Source organism: Gymnogyps californianus, chromosome 20 (genome assembly GCF_018139145.2).
Source record: "Gymnogyps californianus isolate 813 chromosome 20, ASM1813914v2, whole genome shotgun sequence".
NCBI lineage: Eukaryota > Metazoa > Chordata > Aves > Accipitriformes > Cathartidae > Gymnogyps > Gymnogyps californianus.
This window is the reverse complement of record NC_059490.1, coordinates 11,826,738-11,854,062: the sequence shown is the minus strand read 5'-3', so window position 1 is coordinate 11,854,062 and position 27,325 is coordinate 11,826,738. Positions and strand designations below refer to the sequence as shown.

At 40.8% G+C, this 27,325-nt stretch overlaps 1 protein-coding gene across 1 annotated transcript; it reads left to right on the top strand.

Moving 5' to 3' along the window:
- The first annotated feature begins 2,570 nt into the window (after nt 1–2,570).
- On the top strand, nt 2,571–21,549 carry NOS2 (nitric oxide synthase 2). The gene is made up of 26 exons (XM_050908713.1): nt 2,571–2,704; nt 3,849–3,945; nt 4,530–4,652; nt 4,741–4,889; nt 6,936–7,098; nt 7,546–7,637; nt 8,037–8,178; nt 8,604–8,743; nt 9,320–9,494; nt 10,273–10,374; nt 11,017–11,211; nt 11,560–11,642; nt 11,961–12,105; nt 12,362–12,466; nt 12,635–12,684; nt 12,780–12,954; nt 13,441–13,573; nt 13,985–14,063; nt 14,965–15,143; nt 15,789–15,952; nt 16,748–16,958; nt 17,295–17,382; nt 17,824–17,945; nt 19,060–19,208; nt 19,946–20,140; nt 20,735–21,549. The coding sequence occupies exons 1-26, from the start codon at nt 2,598–2,600 to the stop codon at nt 20,846–20,848; spliced, it is 3,477 nt and encodes a 1,158-aa protein (XP_050764670.1). The 5' UTR covers nt 2,571–2,597; the 3' UTR covers nt 20,849–21,549.
- The last annotated feature ends 5,776 nt before the right edge of the window (nt 21,550–27,325 follow it).

The following is a 27,325-nucleotide window of genomic DNA, read 5'->3' as shown; positions in this document are numbered from 1 at the left end:
CACATACAACATGGTGTAAATAGTTTAAGGAGTTGCAGTTTCCTTCCAGTTTTTCTAGTACGTTGGAAAAGCACAAAGGGACAAACCTCACAGGCAGCAACAGATAGAACAGGGAGCTCTAGAGAGGAAGAAATTCTACAAATACTCTATTGAGAAAGATCCTTTAAAACTTGATCAAAAAAAAAGAAGTCATATATTAATGTTAAACTTAAAATACCTGTCCTACGTTATAATCACCTGTTTAAATGCTTTACTGGTCCATATCCTAAAGCTCTATGGTTCTGTAAAATTTCTCTTGAAGTTGGTTACTCTCTTTCTACAGCTGCTAGTTTAAGGTATAGGAGAATGACCATCCAGTGATAAAATCTGTAAGAGTTCTTTCAGAATTTTTTTTTTTTATTATTTTAATATTGCCTGCAGGGTTGCCAAAACTGTTCAATGGGGTACGCTGTCCTTATCACTGAGCACATGTAGAAATCAAGGTTACAGCACACTGTGCAGGAAGGGGAGGATGCTCATAACATCAGGAACTAGTTGCTGCTCTCCCTCCCGTCATACACATTATGTAACAGTGCAGCAGCACATCAGCTACACGCCCTCCAGTTCTGAAAGAAATACAGGACATTTTGGGATTCCCCTTTCGTCCACTATCCATGTGTAGCCTTACTTGGCTATTTTGCATACATGGTCCTGGAGTATAAAATGCTTTTGCCTCACAGGAGGGATACAGAGCAGGAGAGATTAAAGGAAAGAAACTTTGACAGAGAAGATCATCTCCTAGAAGGTTTGGAAAAATCTCTCACAAGAGCACGGTAAGACAGCACTGTGTCTAAGTGTTCAGTTTGCCATTCGTTTACTGCAGCTCGCGAGTGAAGTAATTATATGGCAAACTTTTTTTTTTTCCGTATTAGGAATAACGTGTTGGAATCAGTCTCCTGCTCTATTTCCAGGCTGTCCTGCTGCTCTGAAAACTTTATCCTCCTTTCTGCTGATTTAGAGGTTTGTGCATGTAACAGGTAATATTGTAAATGTTATTTAAAGAACCCTGTTGTGGAGAACAGGAAGAGCAAGCAAGTTCTTACTCTGAATGCCGGTGAATGGAAAATGTGTCTTCTCCCATCTCTCTTTTTTCTTTTTCTTTTTTTCCTTCTTTTTTCTTTTTATTATTCTTTTTAATTTTTTATTCTTTTTATTTTCAGTCGTCGTCTTTTTTTATTTTTCCTCTTATTTTTTCTTTTCTATTGTTTCTTCTTTTTCTTCTTTTTTGCTTTTTCTTTTTGTGTATTGTTTTTCAGGTTTTTTCTGTTTTGTTTTTGGTTTTATTTTTTATTTTTCCCTTTTTTTCTCTTTCTCTCTTTCTTTCTAACTTTGTTCCTTTCTTTTGTCTTTCTCTCTCCCTATCCTTTCCTTCTCTCTTTCTCACCTGTGTTTTACAAAAAACGTGTAGGCACACTGCAGCACTATTTTATTGCAGAATAGTAATTTAGATTTGTTTCTATTTTGTAACTGTAGAGAAATGCCTGTTACACACTATTTCTTTTACTTGGGGTAACAGACAAGTCCTAACACCTTGCAGTTTCTGCACAGATAGTTGCATGCATTTCTTCTGTTGTGTGATTTTAGAGCAGACAGCATCTTGGAAGCCCAGCAATATAAATTTTACTTTTACTGAAAAAGCAATATAAATAACAAAATAATACATAATTTACATCAGGAATATGTGGCAATGTATATTTTTTTTTTCTTTCTCTTCAATTTTTTTGACACATCTGGTTTTGATTTCTGTTATGAACCAGGTTCAAACGCTGAGGCTAATTCTGCTTTACTAGTTTGCTCTTTTTCTCTTGTCACACCTTCCCTGGCGCAAAAATCTGTTTTAGGATCACAAATTAGCAGAAAATGTACGTTCAAATGAATAGCATTAAACTTTGTACATTCTTATATATGTGTTACATTCAAATATATGCTATATATATCTCTCTCTTACAAAATACAGAATTCAGAATCTCAGAATTCCATTTGTCTCTGGCAAATGAATACATTGCAAAACATTTTGGTTAATTTACAGACCAGGTTTTTTTTCATTACTATGTGAATAACACAGCAACATTTTACATGCCTTTTCCTAGCTAATATATAGTGATGTGAATTAACAGAACACTTAATAACACTTAACAAACTTTTGAAAAACACAGAGCTTAAAAACACTCAAGTGTCAAGGCATGCTTTTCATAGAAGTAAAGCATGCGTGTGTTTTTCTTAGATACTGATATTTGCTGGTTTATGCGACTGGGGGACATTTGAAATTCTCTGGCCAGTATTTTAAAAGAAGGCATGGCTGCAGCATTACACTGACAAAGAGAACTGTTAGTTTTAGTATCAATACTCTAAGAGTCAAGTAATTTTCCTTTTTTAAAAAAGGAAGTTAATTAGATCAGATCAGTTAGTCTGGTGAGTTTCTGAGCCCTTTTAAAGGGAGTTACCTTCTTAGTCAAAAACTGACCTTGTTGGTTTTCTTTCCTCCTCAGAAGTGTTCCCACATCACACAAAACAAGATTTCAGCACTGTGAACTAAAATCATAAGTAAAGCATACAAAATGTTGTGCCCATGGCAGTTTGTATTCAAACCTCGTGCTGCTAAGAACCAGTCCTCTGAAGAGAAGGATATCAATAATAACGTGGAGAAAAGTAGGAAGATCCCTGGGTAAGTTCTTTGTGTTTTAATGGCTTCGTAGTTTCTCTTTCATTTGAAAACAAAAGGTATTAAGTGACACAGGTTCTGGAGAAACCTGTAATGTGTTTCCAAAGCAATAATATTAACCAAAGAACGGTTGTCCCTGGCGTCACTGGGTGGTGGTGACTTAGTAAGGTACATTTAAGCTTTTGTATCTAAATTATACAATCATTGAGGAAAGAAATCATCTTGCTTGCTCTTTCATAGTTCTAAATTTATTTAGTGTGCTGTAATGGTTTCACATATGCTAGGACTTAGGAAGCATGTGTATGCGATAAAAATTAGCAAAGTGATTATTAATGCTGTAATTGAGTTCGTAAAGTATTTCTGTGATAGAATTTATACAAGACACTGTATAAAATGAATTGCACATTCATATTAAATTTCTCAGTTTTCAGGCTGTTACTTATTTCAGTTTTCTATTGCATACCATTTCTTTCTCTGCCCATTCCCTACCCTTTCCTGTCATTGCTCAAAGTAGTTTATATTCACGTATGAAGTACATGAAGCTGACTAGTGGAAGTGGGTGATCACATATGCTCTGCTAGCTAAAACACATAATTGCCCTCTCCAAACTAAGGGTTTTGTTTGGAGTTCGTGGTCTGGATGCCTCTCGGGTGGTTTTGAACATCTTCTGAAACCTGATATCCAAATTAAAAGGTAGGAGTTCAGAAAGTAAGACTTAATGCAGAAAACAAAGGAAATTAATATTAAAGTATGTTGTTTGCTTAAGCTGAAGACTGGACCTAGCTGAAATTTTCACACATTTCCCTGAAGATTTCAACCTCTTTGTTTAATTCCTCTGAGTATTTTCTGGCCAGATCATAATTGTACAGATGTCCTTCGTTTAGCTTACAGCAATGATACTCAACCTTTACCATTCCAGGCCATATCTGTTGTTTTCCTTCCCACATCGTGATCTGGAAAGGGTCATTTTAGCTTTACTATTGACTTCTAGTCCACTCCACCCTTCACACTGCTGTGAATGGTTGGCTTATTGACTCAGTACATCTTTCAGAGACAGCTCTGAGCATCTGCCTACTGATGCTGCAAGTAAAACTAACAAAAACTAAGCACATTGTGTTATACTGAATTGTCTTTCTCTCTTTTAAAGCTTAGAAAATGATGATGCCAAATTATATGATCTGAGCAAGAAGCAGATAGAGGTGCCACCTATCATAACTTCCGCAAAGGCCAGTGATGGGAGAGAGGTCTGTTTCTAGCATCATTGTTTGATACTAACAGTTCACATGGGTTGTGCTTACTGCTCAAAACTTCTCAAAGTTCTCATGTGAGGGCTAACTGTGGTTACGTGAGATTAGGACTGCTGTGAGATCTTTGGATGAAAGATCTTTTCTGAACAAAAAGGAGCTTTGGTAAGACTTAAGGGAAAGAGGTGACCCGGTGGGATTGGAGTGCCTGATTCCTTTATTCACCTTTGAAAACCCAGCCTTTAGTAACAAACGTGACCTTTCTCTAAAATTGTCTGGTTCACTGTTTTCCTGAGACTGTGACTATTATGTTAAAACGCCTTAATGAAATTTAAAAAGTGTTTGCAGTGGCAGATATTGTATGATTAGTACAAAAATACTTTTTACCCATTTCATATCAAACTATGGATTAGGTCAATAGTTTTGTACTTGAATAAATACTCACATTGGAGAAGATCACATTTATACCTAGTTTCTTGAATTTAATTTGTAGCATTTTAATGGTCAAATAAAATATAAAATGAAGCTTTAAGCTATTTAATAGGTCTGAAGACAGTATGTATTTTTATCTTTTCTCTGTCCAGAACCCTCCCCCAAATGGTATCAAAGCTTCAAACCAAATATCAAGATGTCCAAGACACATAAAAGTAAGAAACTTGGAAAATGGATCCAGCTTTCTCGACACACTACACCTGACAGCAAAGGAGGTAAGATATGGAAACCTGAACAGTGATTTTTCATAACTTTGAAAAGATAGAGTGCAGCATTGTTTTTTGACATTTTATTGTTTTTCAGGTTATCAACTGCCGGACCAAAGCCTGCCAAGGGGCGCTCATGACCCCAAAGGGCCTGGTGAAAGGTACGAGAGATAGGCCAGTTCCACCGGCAGAGCTTTTACCTCAGGCAACAGACTTTATCAAGCAGTACTACAATTCATTTAAAGAGTAAGCCAACTTTACCTTCATTTTTGGTATAAAAGTCCTCTACCTACCTACCTCTCTGTGAGACTATAGGAGTGTTTGGTTTCTTCACAGCTATTGGTAACTATGCATAGCATGCATTCATAAAATAGATAAAGACTATTAGAAAAGGTAAATAAAACTATTACTGCACTTTGTATGCTATATCTGCCAATCCCAGGTCTTGGAAATACAGAAATGGACTCTCTACAGTGCATTCCTCAGCCCCATCCCTTCTAAGTGTGTTACATTATAGTATGTTTATAATAAGCAGCTTGGTTAGGACTCTCAGAATGTTACCTTCTGTTTTCTTAACGTTGGATGTTAATGAGATTAGCTCCTACTTAGATCAGTCTTAGACGTGAATAATGTGGATAATACTTTTTGTTTGTGCTGTTCCAAGTATCTTTTCTCTGTGTGCTTTTGTTCTCTGTTTTGACTCTGAAGGCTTTAGCCAAAGATTGGAAGGCCAGTGTCTTGCTTCTCAACCTTGCTCTGTGCTATCATCAACATAAGCTTACTGAGCGTGCCGAGAGGGATGCTCTAGCTCAGAAAAGCGGTTTGTGTTTTCACAAAAATTGACATGGTGCAGAGACATCTCGTTGCAGGAGAAGCTAGAACATCTGGTTGAGGTCCAAGAGTTTGCAGTGACAAAGTTTTCACATGACAAGCTTTCAAGTGACAATTCAATGTTTGCTCATCCCATTATAAAACATTATCTGACTTTCAAAGGGACTCAGCCACATAATGGCTACTTCTTTAGATACTTTGAACTCTTCTACAAAGCTTTCTTCCATCTGAATCTTTCTGAAAGTCCCTGTCTTACACACAGGCTGTACTCACTTGCCAGCGTATTACATTTGCACATCTCTGTGTTTCTGCTCATGGCTATTTGATCACATTGATTTACTCTATCTTACATGCTTGCCCTTGATCTTTCATCTTGTTGAAAATGTGAAAATTCTCAGACAGTGCAGGCTATTTTCATTCTATCTGTAAGCCAACAAAACAATTTTTGTCTGTGCTGTGATAAATATTTCCTAATGTTTTGACTTCATTCTCTGTTATCAAGCTAAAGAATTTTAGAGTTGGTTTCCCTGACAAAGGAGTTGCTCAGCACTTCCTTTTAGGAATGAAAATCCTACTTACTTTACTCAGAAGAGCTGTGTCCCTGTGAAAATAATAGAGCTTTGAGACGACAGTCACTATAATCCTACTTCTGGGCTGAAGCTAGCATGTTCTCTACTTTTCATTTACTTGTGATGTGACAATTTTTTCCAAACTAATCTAGAAAATCCAAATTTAAACTGAAAACTTACACAGAAAAGCTTGTGATTAATCCATGTATGTGTTGGGTGGTGAAAGGATGGTGTTGCTACTTAAATTTCTAGTGTGTTAGTTTCTTCATTGGGCTAGTAAGCTCTGTCATTTGCAATCAATAAGGACAGTTCCTAAATTCAGAAGCCAGGAAAAATTCTCCTCAGTAGTCCTCAGTCAGAGTCCTATGTACTTAACTCATCCCTTTACCTAGAATACCCCCGCTTTTTGATAAAAATCTCGGACCCTAGACTGCTGCAATAAATAACAGCTATGCTTGGGGGACAAACGTGTGGTGCAGTAGCGGGCGGGTGGGGAGGTGACTTCTCACAGCCGAAGCACAGTGAAATTGCTGACTTCATGAGGTGATGGATGTTTTCGTAAAGGATAGAATATTTTATGTTGAGCTGTTTCACATCCAGAGAGTGTAGATTTGTAACAGGGACAGGTTTCTCGGTGTTTATCCAAACTTGCCGTATCTCAGCCTACATAGATGCTAATCCCCTCCCTGGAAATCTACCTCCATCCTGGCAGATAAAATCAGTGATGTAAGTAGAAGTCTTCTCTTGCAAACGGATGCTCAAAAGCTTTATGGCTTCAGCAATGCCTGTGCTCTTCTTGACCCAGAACATAAGAAGAATGTCTGCAATTTAAATCTGTTCTAAGTAATGAAATTCTCATTGTTTCTTTCCATGGTTGTTTCCTGTTCAAAAGGCCAAAAATAGAAGAACACCTGGTCCGACTGGGAACAGTGACCAAGGAGATAGAAACAACAGGAACCTACCATCTGACAAAGGACGAACTGATCTTTGCTGCCAAACAGGCCTGGAGGAATGCACCTAGGTGTATTGGGAGAATCCAGTGGTCCAATCTGCAGGTAACCTATGAGTCTGGACATTATGGGCCAAATAGTCATCTGCTGTAAATCAGAAGAATGTCCTTTACTTTGGTAAAACATGCCAGTTGCTTCAACTGAGGAGTACTCCCTCCTGGACGTATCATAAGATGAACAGTTTTTTTGTAGTTCTCTGCTTCATAGTTGAATGAAAACGTGTAGGAGTGTTAGCATAGGAACCAACTATGTCGTGGAACCAGGTGCATGTCTTGGTCCTTGGAGGATTGTTACGCGTGAAAATGGTGCATATAAGAACAATAAAAATGAACCTTTCCTAGTGGAGCTACAATTAAATTGAGAAATACTGATTTTTCATTTTACTTTTTTCCTTAATCTTTCCTTTCCTTAAATGCATAAGAAAAATAACGAGCTTACATTACTGTTTCAAAATCAGGTTTTTTTCTTTACGTTTCTTTTGGAAACATATAGGTATTTGATGCACGTGATTGTAAAACAGCGAAGGAAATGTTTGAGCATATCTGTCGTCATGTTCAGTATGCCACAAACAATGGAAATATAAGGTAAATCTCTTTAATTTTAATTTTAAACAACAAAAACCACATCCAGATCTGGATTCAAAACTCTGCATAAGACCTGAAATGGTCTATCTAAATGTTTTGACAACTTATCTCTGCTCTTAATTCTCCTGGTACTTATATGTTCCTCTCGTGTACCATCAGCCGTTTTGAAATTCTGTAACTTTCATGGCTGATGTTGCAAAATCTTTTGTAATTCCGGGGGAAAAGAAATGATTTGAAGATTCAGGGAGGTGGGTGGAAAGGATGAATTATTTTATTTCTACTGATGTTTATTTTAGATATATAAAATAATTGCTGTTGGTAACAATTTATGTCTTAATAATTAGAATGGGTTTGATGTGCTGCTGTGGTGTAATGGCATTTGATTGTCTCTCTGGGCAGATCAGCCATCACTGTCTTCCCCCAGAGGACTGATGGGAAACACGATTTTCGTGTTTGGAACAGCCAGCTCGTCCGGTATGCTGGATATCGAATGCCAGATGGGTCTATCGTAGGAGACCCTGCCAGTGTGGAGTTCACACAGGTACAGTTCTAAATACAGAATCACAACTGCTTTCCATCTTGTCTAGCCCATCTGTCTTTTTTTTTTTGTCTTTTTTTTTTTTTTTCTTCTTGCATGTTTATGCAGAGTGGAAGGGAAGCGTGGTGGTAAGGAGTGAATGGCATGTTCTGCCCCACAGGTTCTAGGTGCAGGCTGGAGCAACAATTTCTTACAATTCTGATATAAAAATACTCCCCTCCATTTCAGAACAGGGTGAGCTAATGCTCCCCTTGAGTCAGGGACACAATCAGTACTTGAACAACATGTCTCAACATTGTTTGAATGGGAAAGATAGCCTTTATCACTTAGAATTTACCTCAGCAGGTTTTAGAGGGTTAACATTCTTTTGTCTTCACATCCAGGGGGGAAAATCTAAAAAACCCAAAACGTACTTTCTTTATTTACAGTTGTGCATTGAGCTTGGGTGGAAGCCGAAATATGGCCGCTTTGATGTAGTTCCACTTGTTCTCCAAGCAAATGGCCAAGACCCAGAAATATTTGAATTCCCGCCAGAAATTGTCCTCGAAGTGCCAATGGAGCATCCAAAGTAAGCACATAAGATTTAGATAATTACATTTTTGCCTCTGTCTCACCTTGGCAGGTTATTAGCCTGCGCCTGTGGCAGTCATTTTATGAGTTCTTTGTTAGGATGAAATTATGGTAAATTGTCCTGAAAGATAAAATGCCTGTTAGAACAATGAAATGAGATTTAAATTAAGGAAGCCAATAGCAATTTTGTTGGAAATTTTTTTTTTCCCAACCTACATTTCAATCGTACTCAGAATTTAAAAAATCGTTTCTTATGCCAGTGTAATACACATGTAAAATATGGCTGCACTCATAACAAAATGTTTATTGCCTTTCTCTTTGTTTTTTTTCTTCATGTTTGCTTTGAGACTGGCCTGCAGATTGCAGAACTCTGTAATACTGTTCTGCAGTTTCTTTAGCAGGCAATTCCCAGTTACCACATTGTAAATGAAAACTGCTCTGAGGTTTTTGGAGACCATGCTTCATGGGTCATTTCTCCTAGAGTTAGTACTCTTTATCTTCCTGGACTTTTCTGGTTATTGCCTAAAGGAGGAAAAGACACGTAAAGTAATAAATCAAAATGCTTGTTTAACAGGTATGAATGGTTTAAGGAGTTAGATCTGAAGTGGTACGCGCTGCCTGCTGTTGCGAACATGCTTCTTGAGGTGGGAGGCCTGGAATTTACTGGATGTCCTTTCAATGGCTGGTACATGGGGACAGAGATAGGAGTGCGAGACTTCTGTGATGTACAGCGATACAACATCCTGAAGGTAATCTTCTGCAGTAGAGGTGTGTGGGTCTGAGAAGGGAATGAACTTGGTGGATGGAGCGTTTTTGAAAAAGACGCTGTCAGTCTTTGCTGGGATGGGTGTTGTATTTACGTCACACTAACACTTCAGTGCTAATCTGACACAATATCCTGACTATTGTGGGGCATCTTGCATTTCTGCCAAGATTATGACCGCCAGATTGTATGACTGTTTTCGTAGTGTTCTGACAGTATCTGTTCCAAATGCCTGGATAGAATGGTGAAACTGCAACTGTAAAAAAAAGAAAAAAAAGAAAAAAAAAAAAAGTGCTGTCCAAAGGGAGTTCTTTCCCGATTTTGCCCTGAGTCCTGCTGATTCAGGACTTTTGGTCTCTGACTGTACGTTTCTCAGAGGTATATTTATGTCAGTTCCAGTCTGCTGTTGACAAGGCAGTGGAGTCCTGGTGGTTAGCTGGAGGTCTTGGTCACCTCACCAGTACAAATTAATAATGATGACTTATAACCAGCTACTGCCACTTTTTAGACCATTTAGTCCAGGAGAGAACCACTCCCCGCTTTAACAAACTGGAATAGCCTTAAGAACCAGAACTCCATAACTCAAGTTTACTTCTGATCTCAAGTGTTTCTGCTGCCATCATTTTCCCCAGCATAAGACTGACTCTTCCCCCTTCCACAATACTCTTTCCTGCGTATTAATGTGATGAGGTAGAGAAATCATGAGGTCTAAGTCCCACATAGTAAATTTGCTTTTCCCTTTTCTCTCTCTTTTTCACATGTAGGAGGTAGGAAGAAGAATGGGACTGGAAACAAACAAACTTTCATCGTTATGGAAAGACCGAGCTGTTGTAGAGATAAATGTGGCTGTGCTTTATAGCTTTCAAGTAAGTCAACAAGTGTGATATCTGGAGAGACACTGAATATTGTGTGTCCCTTTTTCCTTTCACTTATAACAGCTTTATACCAATATAGTGCCAGTGGGCCAATGCTCAGTGGAGGCTATCAATGTGATTCCAATAGAGTTATTCTTGATTTACACCCGGGAAAGTAGAGGAGTCCATATTTCCTGTTGCTGCCAGAAAAAATCGCAGGTGAAGGCGGAAGGGAGAGAAAAAGAAAAGGAAGTTAAGGGCAAGATTGTTCATCCTTTTACCACATATGTCTAAGTGTCAAAATCTATGTAAAGCCATTGGATTATATCTTTTATTTACAATTACAGTTTATTTACCATATCATAACAGTGTGAAAGATAGGTAAAAATGATCAGAGGCTTTTCAGCACGCGCTCCCAGTGCTGGAGAGGTAAAATGCTGTTAAAAAAAAAAAAAAAAAAGGACATAAGAGTCCTTAATCAAAGATCCACCTCGATCTGTATCTATATATAATAGTTGCTGATACTAATTATTTCCCAGCACTGTATAAAGTCCTTGAAATATTAACCAAAGCAAAAGGATTACTTTAACTACATCAGGAAGAAGAGCAGAATGGGCTTTTTAATGTATGTCTGTCTTTTTGCAATTATTCTAGAAACAAAATGTGACTATCATGGATCACCACTCAGCTGCCGAGTCCTTCATGAAATACATGCAGAATGAGTACCGTGTGCGAGGAGGCTGCCCGGCTGACTGGGTGTGGCTTGTACCTCCTATGTCAGGGAGCATAACTCCCGTGTTCCACCAGGAGATGTTGAACTATGTCCTCACTCCCTTCTATTACTATCAGGTACACATTATCCAAAAAAATATGATTCTAGTAGACAACTCCAGCAGTGCAGATGATAATATGGGACCTGAAGAAGTCTGAACGAAAAGCCCTGGTTAATGAACGTTCACTAGAGAGATTCATAAATAGCAGGCAATATCTATTGTACTGTGGGAGGTTATGTTAGTTCTGTTGAATTCTCAAGCTGTAAGTAAAATGCAGTTTAATGCTACAGAGACTGATCCCATATTTTTACACAGTGGATTGTATATACAGATTGTATTTAATCTGGCCCTTTCAAAGATATACAAATTGCATATTTATTATTTTACATTTCTTACCTGAAGCTTAACTTTTTTTTTTTAAAAGGTGGATGCATGGAAAACGCATGTCTGGCATGATGAGACCCGGAGGCCAAAGAAAAAGGAAATAAAGTTTAGCATCTTGGCAAAGTAAGTTGTTCAAATAAGAGTCTTCATGATTTTGTCCAACTATTCTGTTCTTGTGATGTTTCTGTTCCACATTATTTTTTTTAATAATTATTACAGTAGGGACCGCTTGAATTGTTTGAATCATAGATTTACCTGTCCACAGTTAGGTAATATCCATATCTAAGATTCTTATTCAGGGCTATCTATAGTGTATTGCTTCTGAACAATCTTCCAAAGAAAAACCATGCTAAAGATCAATCTTTCCTAGCTTGTTTGTGAATCAATCTGAATTACTGTGTAGCTATATTAAAAATTATATGTGATTATTTTTTTCCCCAGAGCTGTACTCTTCGCGTCTTCACTCATGCGACAAACAATGGCAACCAGGTCCAAGGTCACTGTAATCTATGCAACAGAGACTGGGAAATCTGAAACACTAGCCAACAATCTGTGCAGCTTGTTCAACTGTGCCTTCAACACTAAGGTAAGAAAGTATAAATCATCCACACTAAATGGAGAAAGAAGTTTGGCTAGTTTTATCAGCTTCTGCAAGCTTTTTCATTCTCTGAACCTATGTTTTGAATTTTCAGTAAATATAAGTTGGACTAGAACTTTGATTTTGTGTTCATTTAGCATAGTGTCTTGTAAATTTGGTCAATGGTCATCTGACAATCACAAGAGATATCTAATGCTAGTTCTTATGTCTGCTAGCAATTTCTCATGAGCTTTATACCTTCCAGATTCTGTGCATGGATGAGTACAACATTTGTGACCTGGAAAAAGAAACACTTCTTTTAGTGGTTACTAGCACTTTTGGAAATGGAGATTCTCCAAATAACGGAAAGGTAATATTCACCTCAGAAGTATGTATGAGGCTCAACTCAAAGACTGAGACCAAAGACAACCCTTTCATTTGCCCCATGTAGTTGAGCAAGATATGGATCAGGGTCTCACTTCTGTTTTTAAATCAGAGTATTTTTCTAACCTTAAGTATTTTATGAATTTTTGTACAGACCTTGAAGAACTCCTTGCTCACCCTGAAATTGCTGAGAAAAAAAATAAGGTAAAAATGCTTTGTTGTTTGGTTTGCCTGTGATTAAGTCCTTCTGCATTTCATTTAGCATAACATAGTAATCTTATTTTTATCTCCTCCTGCAGATATGCTGTGTTTGGTTTGGGCTCCAGCATGTATCCAGAGTTCTGTGCCTTTGCTCATGCCATTGACCAAAAACTGGCCCAATTAGGGGCTTCTCAGCTCACTCCAATAGGTGAAGGAGATGAACTTAATGGGCAAGAAGAAGCCTTTCGCGCATGGGCAGTCAGTGCATTCAAGGTGACTCTATAAATAGTTAGCTCATATTTTAGTTCGTTCATTCATTCATTTTATTTCAGTATTCACTAGCATCCCGTAAAAATGGAGGAAAATGAAGGAAAACAAACATCTGGATTTATATCTGAATTTTGAACTCCCCTCTTTTCTACTGCTTGCCTAAGTTAGAAGAGGGAACTGGGCCCCTTTTCTATTATTTATTAATATTCACATAAAGTTCCATGAAACCTTTTGGATAATGGAATGCTCACTATGAACAAGGGTGGTAGCTTCAAATATCAGAATTTTTTGAAGTAGATCAGTTTTTAGCTATACTGGTATAGAAGTGGAACCTTACTGAACTCACTGAACCCCTATAACATCACTGAACTCAACAGAATCAATAAAAAATAGCAATCTGTGAAATTGATATCTCCTCATTAGGATTATGATAATGCTAAATTTTTTTTTTTTTTACTATGAATAGCCTTATTTTTTTCTTTTTTCTAGACTGCCTGTGACATTTTTAACATCCGTGGGAGAAACAGTATTCAGTTGCCTAAGATATATACCTCTGATGACAGCTGGGATCCTAAGAATTACAGGATAGTGCATGAGTCTCAAACCATGGACTTGGCTAAAGGTATTACCTCCCACCTTCCAGTTCCTCTGTCCATTTTGCTTCAGATAGGTCTGAACTGTAAAGGTTTTCTAGAAGTGATATTGGTCCTGCTACATGATAGAATGCATATAATAAAGTACAGTGGTCAGAGAAAAAAAGACATTGGTTTATATTGCATAAATCATTATCTTTGCCAGCGCAATAACATCAGAACTCCAGAACTAGCATATATTTTGACATCCCCAGAAGAACAAAAGCTGAGATGAACTACTTTTAGTCAGGGAAGGCATGCATACAGGACACATAACTGACTAAAAGTATATCGCATTCTAGGGCCAGCATGGTTCAGTTCTTTTCTGCATATTATTTGAAGACATTTTAAACAAATCTAGTCACAAACTTGCCATGAGTCATGTCCTCTTTTCTCAACAGCACTTGCAACCGTTCACGCCAAGGATATAATTCCCATGAAGCTGAAATTCAGACAGAATCTTCAAAGTTTAAAATCCAGGTACGATTGAATATTGCAATAGTACGTTTTACTAAAATCTGAAATGCTTGGTTATAAACATCTTTTCCCCATAGTTATTAAGAAATATGTACGTATTTTGTACCATCGTTGTAGAAGTAAATCATTATCACAAGACCACAAGAATACGTACAGCCTTAGCTGTAGTTTAGATAGGAGCTGACTTCCCAGTAGAGTCTCTAGGAGTGTAGGGAAATAAATAACTTTGTGATATGGCCCTTTGATACCTACTAAATGTGGAAGGTCAGGTGTATGGTCCCTCTCCCTTGCTTGGTATGCTACATGCCAGGCAAATGTTTACCTCATTTAGGGGAAAAATTGCCCCTTAGCAGAAAAAAAAAAAAAGAAAAAAAAGGAAAAGGTATAGTGCAAGAAGCTGCTGCGTTCAGTTGTATTGCAAAGCAAGCTGAGACAAGACAATACACAAAGAAATACAAAAGGATAATCAGTACTAACATCTGTCTTACAAGTAGCATCTATGAATGGCTCTTCAACAGCCTCCAGTAGGTCTCTCTCATCCCTGTTCTAAATACAGTTATCTTATGGGAAGTCCTCTGAGCTGGTTTAAGATGTGAGCTATTCAGGCTTCAGTAGAGCTGCACTTCCTTTCATTGGCTGATTACAGGCACATTTATTCTATACTGGACAGACAGATCAGGCAGCACTTCAGCACCTTACTTGTTTTGATACAAGTACTTCACATATCTGGACTATTATTTCTTTAAGTCTCCATGAAGTACTAAGCTGGTCTGATAATTTGGTAATGAACACAAGTAAGCCTTTGCCAACTGTCACATCAGATTTATTCCTTTTCTGTGCAATTCAAGGGAAATCCGGTCGACGTAACCAAGATCTGTCTGGTCTCTTTTTTTTCTATATCTAGTCGTGTTACCATTCTAGTTAAGCTTTCCTGTGAGACTAATCAGGAAGTGCACTACCTGCCCGGAGAACATATCGGGATTTTCCCAGGCAACCAGCCAGAATTAGTCCATGGCCTCATTGCACATGTCAAGGATGCCCCTCCAGCTGATCAGACTATCAGACTTGAAACTTGCACTGATGGTAAGTTGGTTCTCTTTAGATAAAATAACAGAGGATGTTTGACAGATTTCTCTAGAATTCCTGAGAATTTTCATAGACTGAATCTGATTCTATTATCCTTTTCTTAAGTTTCAATAGGATTTTGTTGATGCTTTGGTTACTCTTATAATTCTCGATTCTGATTTTGCATACTCTGACAGTCCACGGTAACTTCACCAGTGTTTGCAGAGTTATCCTAGGTTGACACTGTTTGTAATTCAGTTGCTGAATTGGCCATTGGCTGCAATTAAATTAATCAACAGTTTGCTTATTGTTGCTACATATCAGAATCCTAAAATAGATTTACATGTCATGACCATCTTTTCCATCTTAGTAGGAACAATCTGCTAAATCATAGGATTCTGACACAGAAAGATGATTTCCTCAAATGAAAGACTTTTCATTTTAAAGTGGTGTTTTGTTAGCATGCAATTCTCTGCATCAGATCCTCCCCTTACAAAAAGTTTGAAACCTCACATTAACCTCTTTTCAGAAGGGCCCTGTGGTCTAGATCTGCTGCAGCCTAGTCTGAAGTCGTATTTTGAAGGACACTGAGTTTTGCAAAGCTCTACAGCTGTCAAATGCTGTGGGAATTGCCAAGTGTTCTTTTATTTCCCTCATTTCCAGGTGGCTACTGGACAAGTGACAAAAAGATTCCAGCCTGCACACTCCCCGAGGCTTTGACATACTTGCTTGATATCACTACTCCACCCTCCCAACAACTGCTAAGAAAACTCTCCCAGCTGGTAACAGCGGAAGGAGACAAACAGAGACTGGAAGTTTTATGTCAGGTAAGCGTTAGGGCTAGATTTATGTTGGAAGTACTGTATACTGAACTATCTGATGCCCTTTTACTGTGTAGCAGAAACTTAAGACATTTTTGTAGTGATGGCGCTTGATTTTTATCCCTCTGTTACATGTTAAAACCAACCACAGTGAGAGAAAGGGTGGTCTTGTGGCTCAACTTGGGCGTGGGAATCAAGAGACTTCTTCAGAGCTGGTGTTTCCTGTGTGGTTCTGGGTGGGTCATTTTGCCTGCCTGTTTCTCTTGCCTGCCTCATGGCGGTTTCTGATGATACACCATTAAAAGACCTTACAGTTTGCAGGTGGAGGGATTGGAGGGGAGCTGGTAGATATTTTTGTCAGAGAATTTGGTACCGTAAGAGTAAGAGGGATGTCACTTTAAGTAACCAATGACTCATGGGTGTGGTAAATGCTTGCTTCTCCTGCTGGGTTCAGCAAGGCTCAGTAGGTATCAGGACCTGGGCCCATACAGTTTTGTGGATATCCCATAGCAGGGGGCTGAGAAACAGATTCTGCTTCAGTTTCTACATCCTCACTGCGAGAGCTGGTATCTGAGAAAATTATAGCGAGTGTTCTGTCCTTCTGTTTTCAAAAATTAAACAATTTCTTAGGAAACCCCAGTATTGGTCTAGGCAAAGTTTTGAGAATTCTCTGTTGATTTGCCTGCATATTTAATTGAATGTAAAGCAGGAATCATATTTATAAGTGAGATTTCAAATATCCCTGCTCTCCTGAACTCGGCATGACCTGGTAACATTGTGATGGTGGCCTTTGGCTTTTAGAGCACGGAAGAATACAATAAATGGAAGTTTTACAACAGCCCGAACATCCTGGAGGTCCTGGAGGAGTTTCCGTCTGCTGAGGTCTCAACAGCTTTCTTACTGACTCAGCTACCATTTCTGAAACCCAGGTACTATTCTGTCAGTTCCTCCTGTGACATGACACCCAGAGAGATTCATCTGACAGTTGCAGTTGTAAACTACAGGACAAGAGGTAATGAATTGTTGTTTTCAATTCTCTCTTAATTAAATGATATTTAGGCTGCATTGTGGTTCAGAAAAAAACTGTGCCTGCCATATGGCATGAAGCATATCTGTAACAAAAAGTTTGTATTGTGGTACATGCAGAATAGTATACTGCAGTGCAGATGTTCATACTGTGTCAGGATTTGCTAAAATCCTGCATCATCATCAGTGTATCCTTGTTTTATAAATCATTACTAGATATACACTTACTTAAAACCCATAAGTTTAAGTATAAACTGTGCTTTTTTTTAAAAACGGAGAGCTTCTGAATACTGACAGAGGTGTTTTCCTTTGCTCTGATTAGATGGACAAGGGCCTCTGCACCATGGAGTTTGCAGCACATGGCTGAATACAATAGCTCTCAATGAAATAGTTCCATGCTTTATACGCAGGTGAGTGTATGACAGAGAAAGAAGAAAAGAAAAAAACCCCAAACCCAGCAGTTCTTAGTTCAGCTTCTTCAGTAGTTTTTTTCATTGTTTGCATAGATTTTCAAGTGACTGGAGAGTGCAAGTTGGAATATCTGAGTTTAAGAGAGGGAACTCCCTGTCTTCCAGAGATGAGATCCTTTACCATGTCTTATGTTGAGTAAAATCATAAGTCTTTAGAAAATTCTGAAAGAATTCTACTCATATGACACCGTCCCCACTGTCAGCATATCCACTATAGAGCAAGTAAAGCTAGGGAAACAAGAAGCAACTGTCACCAAGTTAAGCCCCATTACTGTTTTCAAATTGGTAACTTAGGCTGTGCTGCTCAAAATCATTCAGGACACTGACACTGAGATGTCAGTCATAAACTAATTACTTAATTAACGTATTTTTGCATTTTAGTGCTAATGAATTCCAGCTCCCAGAGGAGCCAACCAAGCCATGCGTTCTGATCGGCCCAGGAACGGGAATTGCTCCCTTCAGAAGTTTCTGGCTGCAGCGTCTCTATGACTTGGAAAAGAAAGGTACTTATGGGGGTTGCCACAAGGGGGAGGCCATAACTCGTCCAGCAGCAGAAGACATCCCCAGTCCTCCAAACAAGACCTCTACACATGGAGACATGCAGAAACACTAGCCAAGTGAACCCCATAGAGACTTGTCATCCCAAGACTGATTGAACACTGCACTGAAACAGCTAATCCATCCCACTTGAGACCATTCTGGTGGTCTTGAGGTATTTGGTCACTTGGAGGGAGCAGCCTATGTGTCCTTGTAAATGCTATATGTTCAGTGACTGCCCCAGGCGCTCACGCAGGGGCCACAATATGGAGAGGAAACACTTTGGCCTGCCTGTGTCAGCCCATTTGGGGAACCTGCTCCAAGAGGTGATTCCACATAGTTCTCCAAGGACTCGGGCAGGTTCAATCCTACTGCAAGACCCTAAAATTAGAAGCTGTCACACACAGACACACACACTCTCCTCCTCAGGTGTTTAGTGAGAAAGGCAACTTAGAAAATCATAGAATACCAAGCTGGAAGGGACCTCAAGGATCATCTGGTCCAACCTTTCTTGGCAAAAGCACAGTCTAGACGAGATGGCCCAGCATGCTGTCCAGCTGAATCTTAAACGTGTCCAATGTTGGGGAATCCACCACTTCCCTGGGGGGATTATTCCAATGGCTGATTGTTCTCATTGTGAAAAATTTTCCTCTTGTGTCCAATTGGAATCTCCCCAGGAGTAACTTGTACCCATTACCCCTCATCTTTTCCATATGACTACTTGTAAAAAGAGAGTCTCCGTCTTCTTTGTAGCCACCCTGTAAATACTGGAACATGGTGATAAGGTCTCCCCTAAGCCTTCTTTTCTCAAGGCTGAACAAACCCAGTTCTCTCAGCCTTTCCTCATGTGACAGGCTTCCCAGCCCTTTGATCATCTCTGTGGCCCTTCTCTGGACCCTCTCCAGCCTGTCCACATCTTTTTTGTATAGTGGGGGCCAAAACTGAACGCAGTATTCCAGGTGTGGAACAGACAGCTGTACACAGCTAGTTACTGTGACAACGAGGCCCTCTATGGGAATAGTGATAAGAGATAATAGGCCTTACCAGGAAAGACAAAACACTTTCCAATGTTGGTTTCAGGGATCAAAGGTGGTGACATGACGTTACTGTTTGGCTGCCGGCAGCCAGACATGGATCACATCTACAAAGAAGAAACTGAGGAAATGAAGAGGAAGGGAGTCCTGAAAGAAGTCTATACAGCTTACTCCAGACTACCTGGCCAAGCTAAAGTAAGACTGGTTCCTTTGTTCTTTGAGGGTTGGCTCCTTCCAGAATGATCCCTCAAGTTAAGGTTTGGGCTCTGTTTAACAATGTTCTGTAAAAAAAAAAGTTAGCATTTTGCTTCAGTGTATTGTGAACAAGAGACAAAAGGCCCCACTCCTTCAAAATAAAGGAGAATCTCACTGTGCACTTCAGTACAAGCAAGCTATATAAATATAAAACCCTCACTGCCGTATAGAGAGGCACTTTAAGTGCAAGCAGCCTTTGAAACTAGAAGCTGGAACATTTTCAGAAACCTTAAATTTTGCAGGGTTTGATTAGCCCATGAGTTAGAAATGAGTTGGCTCTGGCCATTTGTCACCATTTCAATGACAGTGACCCTGGAAATTAATTTTGCTTAGATGAAATCTTGATTGGAGAAAACAACAGCACTTAAGGTAGCCTCTTTTTAGCCATCCTGCTCTCCTCGCAAGTTAGGAGAGTTTGGCAGTTGTAACTGGTTCTAAAAAAGAAGAGTCTTAGTCTGCTCTAGTTTAATCAGGAGACAGGTCTAGCCTCCAAATCTGGGGCTTGTAAAGACAGCATGAAGACATTTTTCTCCTCCTGTGTTCCTGGTGCAACACACAGCTGGAATAGATAGGGCATTTAGAACCTTACTACATACACCCACATTGAATTTAGAAAAGCCAATAGCCAAAGTAGCATTTAAGAAACCTTGTCTAATGATCCTTTTTCTATTTCTAAGGTCTATGTTCAAGACATTCTTCAAAGCAAGTTGGAGACCAAAGTGTGCAACCTCTTGCATAAGGAGGAAGGGCATCTGTATGTCTGCGGAGACGTACGCATGGCCAAGGATGTTGCTCAGACTTTGAAACGGATGCTTGCAAAAACCCTGAACCTCAATGAGCAGCAGGCAGAGGAGTATTTCTTCCAGCTAAAGGTATGCTATGATACGCAAGGCATTCTTTCCAGTCAGGCAGTGTTCCAGGATGGGTTACAGACGTCTTCAAAGTCACACTCGAGATCTTGCGGGCTGCCATGAGCTTCTTTTCAGCAGAATGCACAAGGAAAAAAGCTTCAAGTGATCAGCTTAGTCCACCCACCATGATTTAAAACGCAGTTTCTGTTTGGTTAGGGTGTAAGAGTGACGCGAGATGTTCTTCTCTTACATCTACCATTTTCCCCAGTGTCTCCCTTTGGGTCCTGGACATTAGCTTTGCAGTGTCTGGAACGTCAAGAGTTTGAGACATTATTGTACCAATGGAGGAAAGTGAGTTTAAGAAATTAGTGGGCCCATCACTGAAAACACACTGCCTGGATCTGCTGGCTTTTTAGGACCCTTTTGTTATCAGAACTTGTCCTGGAGCACGTGTGTCTGGGATTCAGATAGGTTCCTTTTATTGACAGTAACAAAAGTCCACTCTCACAGAACCAGTCATACGAATGCAAAAGACCTTTTAGTTAGTTAACTGTTAGGTAAGGAGGAGCGAGCAGTATTTAATTCGTCTCTTGGGTTTCCTTTCTTTTTTTGCAGAGCCAAAAGCGATACCATGAAGATATATTTGGGGCTGTATTCCCACATGAAGTCAAAAGAGGTGTACGAGCTTTGCAACCCACCAGTCCAAGAATGAATCAACTTATGTTTTAGACAATACTTGCACGTTTGTTGTTTATTTTCAAAAAAACAAGGGGTCAAATCCTCTTTCTTATACATGTTAAATCATACACATGTATATGATTGTAGGATTTGACTTTTAAACCTCAGCCTTAATTAAGAAAAATATTAAATTTAACTTTTTTGCTATTTATTCTGAGACTTCTTTTAATAGATTATCTTAATAGCGAAGATGCAAATTATTTTTTTAATACTGTCTGTGGTAGTATAAATCTGCTATTTTTTGTAAACACAAGGAAAATTTAGAGTTTTTTACTATGTGAGCTAGAACTGAAATCTTTTTTTGAAATGTATTGTATATCTTTGAATTTTATTTATATCAGATTGTTTTACTGTGCGTATTATCTTCACTTTAAAGCAAGTAAATGGATGATTGTGTCACTTGGAAATGTATAGTCACACGCCTTGTTGAATCTGAAGCAATATTTGCAAATGAGGTAGTAATATAATGGTTCATGAGTGGAAATACCTGCTGCATATGCTTCAAATGTATATACGTGAGGAGGTAGTAGTTTTGAATTCTGCTTTGTGTGATGCAGGTACTTGAACCTGAATTGCTGTTGTGACAGATCCTATGGCAGTAAGGTTCAGAAAATTCAAAAGCACTTTGTATATTTGAATTCTGTGCTCTGATTTACTTGATTTGTTTGTAATAAAAGATGCCTTTATATTGAGACAAACAAGTTGGTGTGGATTAAATGTACCTCTCTTTGCTGTTGGCTTCAGCCTAAAAAAGTAGGGATAGGTAGGTAAGTTCTCAGGTTCTGGTGAAGTGGGTTTGGGCTCCAGCCAAGACTCCTTCCATAAGTAAAGAGCCCGTCGTAACTCCAGGAGTTACGCAGTCTGCCTAAGATCAGGCATACATTTTTGTTACTGCCAGGAAAGTGTGAATTTGCACCGTAGATTGTGAGATTGGCTTGCAAACTGCAAGAATATAAAATAGCAATGAGAGCAATGTATTTTGCCTTAGTTATATTTTGACTTTGGCTCTTTCTATGCCTTGCAGTTGTGTCAGAGCTTTTAGTTCTTTCTCTAAAGTTACCAGGACTATATGATCATATTAAAAAAGCTTAAGGTGAGATTTTCCTGTCATCCCTCGTCTCCAGGAGCTGGAATCTGATGAAGGAGGAGTTGAGACTCAAAAGTCAACAGTGCCGTGTATGGTGTGTTTCACGCGTGCTTCAGGACAGCCTTAGGCATAAGATCAAAAGTACAGCCTAGATGAAAGAATGTGGACAGTGATGGCAGAGAACGGGACATATCAGACAACAGCTACAAAGAGAGTAAAGGACAGAGGAGGTTCCTGGCAAGTATGGAGTCCTGATGAGCACTTAGGATATATACTCCGTCAGTGTTATTTCATACTTTGTTCAATTGATGTTTTCTGATTTTAGATTTTTGGGGTGGGATGGAAATGGAACAAGGTAATTGCACTTTCCATTAAGAAAGTTCTCCGTAAGCCCAGGGCTCACTGAGTTCTAGACTTCAAATGAGTCCAACAAAAGTAGGAAACAGAAGAAGTTTGTTCCATACTTCAGAGCGCTAATATGCTCCGTGCCCCTTTGGGAGGCACATCACCGCACAGCCCATTTTCCATGCGCATGACTGACGAGGTAAATTTCCTTGCCAGGATGCTTTCTTTGTATCTCAGGTGTCTTTTCAAAGTAATCACTTACTTTAAAGCGTTACCATAATCCTTTATAAATGCTTGCTTGTGTACTAAAGGACCATAGCTCACTTCCATTTGGAGGGTCAGAAACTCGGGGGGGGGGGGGAAAAGTCATGCTGTTTATACCAAGTTGAGAGCGGACTGGGGTGCCCTTAGGTAACGCCATGTCCTGAAGATGTGAGACACCATTGGAAACTGCCAGCCAGGGAAGCAAGAGCGTCTGTTCCTTCATGGGCCTCTGACGAGTCAGAGCAAGAGGCACAAGTGTTTGTGTATCAGCTCAGAAGTTGTATGCTTTCCATTTATATATTCTCAGTTGATGAGGCAAGTTTTATTGGGGGCCCTTTTCATCTTAATTCCAAAAATATCCTCCTAGCAGAGAGGTGAGAAGGCAGTTAAAGGGAAGGATTAAGAAAAGCAGAGATCTGTTTTAATTCTTTGTGAATTTATTTAAACTGGTCCCAACTGTAAGTTAAGTTCAGTTGCAGCACTGATATGAAGCTGTGTATAATTGCTTTTTCTACAGAAATAAATGGGGAAGATAAAGTGCAGATGTTAAGGTCAGTGGATAATTATTCTATTCCAAGATAAAAACTGAAACTTCATTTAAGAAACCAGATACAAAATACACCTTTTAAAATCCTGAAGATGATCAAACAGCTTGTTCTGCGGTTATTAAAGTGTTCATTACAGCCCTGAGTCCGTACAGGATTTAAGCATGTGTATTAGTTTAAGCACTTGAGTAATGCTGCTAGAGGCAGAGGAACTGTTCTGGACTAAAAGTTACTGAGATGATTATGCACCTCGCTGATTTGCGACCTGACTGAGAATTACAGATTAATGCTTTCTGAAGCAATTAGTGGCTTGTTTCATTAACACGTAAGCCCAATTTACATGGCTATAATGGAATTCAGCATTCAAAACAGGCTGCATGCCAAGGCACTGAAATGCAGACCTTATTCTTAGCCTGGTTCTCTAGCCGCTTTTGGTTGTCGGTAAAATTCCCTTGTGCTCTCAGATACACCGGGTAAATTGGTCCAGCTGAAGTGCAGGTTGCCATGGGGAGTTACCAGTCCCCATGCTGGCTGGGTGTGCCACTGGGCTTGCAGTATAGGTACACTGATTGCTGCCCTATAGCCCATAAATACGTAGGGCTGGGCCACATGAATGTGTTCCTGAAATTTGCTGAGCAATCTAACATTGATTGCTCACAATAACAGTCTGTATATACTTTTAACCTGTTTTTAAGTAACATCTATTAACTTAAGCTCTTTCCTTGAGGAAAAGGAAAGGGGTATGTGGATAGGATACCTGAGTACATTGTCGCCTAGCTGAGAGGTAGCAGAAGTTCAAGCTTTGCATTAGAGGAAATGCTAGGAGAACTTTGGTGTCTCCAGCTGCAGCGGCTGCCCAGCCCGCTGGCATTCCTGCGGCGCCGGGTGCTGGGGGCGCGGGGTCTGGGGGGCCAGGGAGGTGTGACTGATCTGCCAGCGCCGGGCTGGGCGATGAGGGATGGCTGAGCTGCGGCGGCACAGCCGCAGAAGATGACGACGACGACAACGATGGCACGGTGGTGAGGTGCAAGGCTGACCAACTCCGGGACGAGGAAGGCAGAGTGAGTTCAGGTAGGTGAAAGGCGCTTTTTTTTGCCCTTTTTTTTTTTTTCATTGAAATGATGTGTTGTATTATAGCTGTGCAAAGGGGTTCTCCTCTCTGAACGTGTATTCTGAAATACAGGGGGGTCTGGACGGGTGGGTGGGAGACTTGTCTGCCCCAGTAACCCTGCTGGGAAGCCAGGGTTGGGCCAGGAGGAGAGGGCTTGAACTGCTGCCTTTTGTGGGCAAGAACAGGCTGAGCTCTGAGGGAGGGTGAAACTGGGATGTGTTGTGTCCAGCTTTCCTAGATCTTGCACCAGTCAGTTCGTTTGTAGCCGGATCTATGCATTGTGGGCTGTTATTTGGTGCCTTCTCTGAACGAACCACCATTTCCGTGGCTGCACTGAGATGGTTCATGTGCACTGGGAGGAGCGTTGAATAACCAGTAAGGCCCAGCAGGGCTGGTAAAATGGTCCCCTCTGATTGTAAGGTTTAAAATTCAATTGAGTGTTACGCTGCAGCTGTCTGGAGCTAGAAATGGTCTCTGTTTGTGCTTGAATTTGTCTCCGTTGAGATGTGAGTACTGGTTGCTTCAGAAAAAAAGGAGAGGGGGGAAAAAAAGCTTTTGTTGTCTTTGAGAGGAAACAAATTCTTGGACTATTCATCAATGAAAGAGAAATATTGTGAAAAGGCTATAAAAAATCTAAGAATATGATCTAAACAGGAGTATACTGTATTGTATAAATTGTAGGTTAACAAGTGTTTTTAGGCTTTCAGCAGGAGGCAGGTATGTGATGTAAGTTTAGCTCTTAGGCTCTTCAGGCTGTTCCATCACAGCTGCCTCAAACCCGAGGGCTGAGCTCTGGGCTCATCCGAAACGGAGTGTCACTTTAGAAAGCCTCAAAACAGGGCCCCAGCGCGGCTCTCTGCTGAGGGGTCTTGGTGACTGCACGGACTTTGCCAGGGTCCGCTGGCGCAAAAAGCGATAACGTAAAATGGCTTTGCTTACTGCGAAGTCCTGCCCCGGGAGAGTGGCGTGTTGCTCGGGGGACTGCGCTCTTCCTTCCCCGACGAGTGCTTCAGCAGGGTGGTGCAGACTGCGGTTTTCTGCCCAAACCCTGGGTTTACGTGGAGTGCAATCTCTTCTGCCTTCAGACTGACGAGGAGTCTAAACCCCCAGAGACACAAAATCCTCGTGTCAAAGCGAGGAAGGCGGGCGCTTGCTCGAAGTCCTCGGTGGGAATACATGTGCCGAGGGGGCATGGGCAGCACCATACACAGTTATTTTGGTGGGAATGAGAACTTGTTTCTGACAGAAGCTGGCAGGGTGACCTAGTGATCAGGGCGCTGCCGTGTGCTGCTTGTCTCTGCGCATCAGCTTGAGGCACTCCGCACGTAGCGGCAGTGTTAAAGTGCCTCTTGATCCGAGATAAGTGCGCTCGCAGAGGGAGCTGCTGCCCTACAGGCAGGCGCTGCTCGCCTTCCCCGGTTTGCTGGCTGCCTTCGTGCCAGGTTAGCCGCTGCTCTTCAAGAGGAGAGAGGGGTGCCTGGCTGCTTTGGTGCTTCAGACAACCAGGTTGCGATTGCTTGGATGTAACTCTGGCCAGGCAAATATCAAACTGTTTGAGTTCACAGCGGGTGGAATATAACCTTTATGCTTGAGGATGGTTTTCTGGTTTGGTTTTTTTTTTTTATTAAACAGCCTTGCCCTTCAAGTTTAATTGAGAATTAAATTCATTATTGCTTATTCTTTATGAAAGACAACAAAGCTCAACTTACCTTAAGCTTTTTATTGTTTGCATATGAAAGATCTAGGTAAGATGGATGAAATGTAAAATTGCGCTTTTATAATGCCTTGGCCTTTTCCCTGCAGAGCAGTACAATGCTGCCGTTATTTTCAGCATGAAGCTGTTTGGCAGCAGCGTAACGTTCCTGGGATGAATTAACACGCTGCAATGTCACTTCCACTGAGGAGAGCGAAGCAGCCTGTGTCTCCCTGGCAGAGCTTTTGCCCCGCTCTGCAGGTGAAAAGCTTGTGGCAGGCCCTGGGAGGCTGTGGGTGCTCCCGGCGGCTCTGGCGAGGGGCCGGGCAGGTGCCCAGCTCCCTGCAGTCGCGCGGGGCTGTGCGGGAGTCGCGTGTGCCCCGGGGAGCTCCCGCAGCTCCAGGTTGGGGTGACCCGACCTGCCGAGCTTCACTGCCGCGCGCTGAGGCCCGAAGGGAGGCTGTGGAGCTCCTGGTGGAAGGGATCACGGTGGGACAGGAGGACGCCAGGCCAGGTTTACGTGCGGGCAGGGCTAATCCGTGTGTACCGGGCAGGCCGTGGGTGCTGGTGGGGTGCGGAGCAAGGAGAGGGGGAAAGGTGACGGGGGTCTGAGGAACGGCCTTGAGCGGCACGTGGGCAGGAGGCAGCTGCTCAACAGAGTGCCGTGCTTCGAGAAAACTAAATGATGGCGTTCTTAAACCAGGAAGCAACCTGACCCATCATACCCAGGAGGGAAAACTCTCTTTGATAATTGCAAAAGGACCCGGCGTCTCTTAAAACTGGCGTCGTTGGTGCAGGGGGAGAGCAAGGGCCTGGGCGGGAGCGATAGCTGCAATTAGCGGCGGCAGCCACGAGGAGGCAATCAAACCCCAGGGAAGGGTTTGCGCGGGAGCCTGCAGGAGCTTCCGAGAAAGCCCGGCTCTGGCCTCGCCTCTCCGCTTGCTTTCTGTTGGGATTTTGTTGCAAGAATCCCAGTTACAGCAAAAAGAAAGTGAACAGCCTGGTGCTTCAGCCTGCCAGGAAAGCTGAGGAAACAGTTTGTCAGCTCTCCTGTAACTGAAGGCCTCTTAAATTTGACTTGTAAGAGGAAACAAAATGAATCATGCTGGCAGAAAAGACACACTTGTAATCTCATTTGTGGAAGGATGTCAGTGATTGACAGCTAATAGAATGGGAAGAAAGCAAATGGGCTCAAAGGCCATAAATTAACAAGTCAAGCTAGTGAAAGCAAGCTGTAAGACACAGCAAGGGCCACAGACAAAAGCTGTAACGCTGATTTTTTTTTTTCCTAATCTTATGTTTTTCTTACATGAGCTAAACCTGAGACTTCTGTCACCCCTTGCTCCAGCACGTTATTCCAAGAGTTCCTCTGTTGCAATAGGATTTCTAGAAACAGGACCACCTTCTGTCACGACGGCTGCTT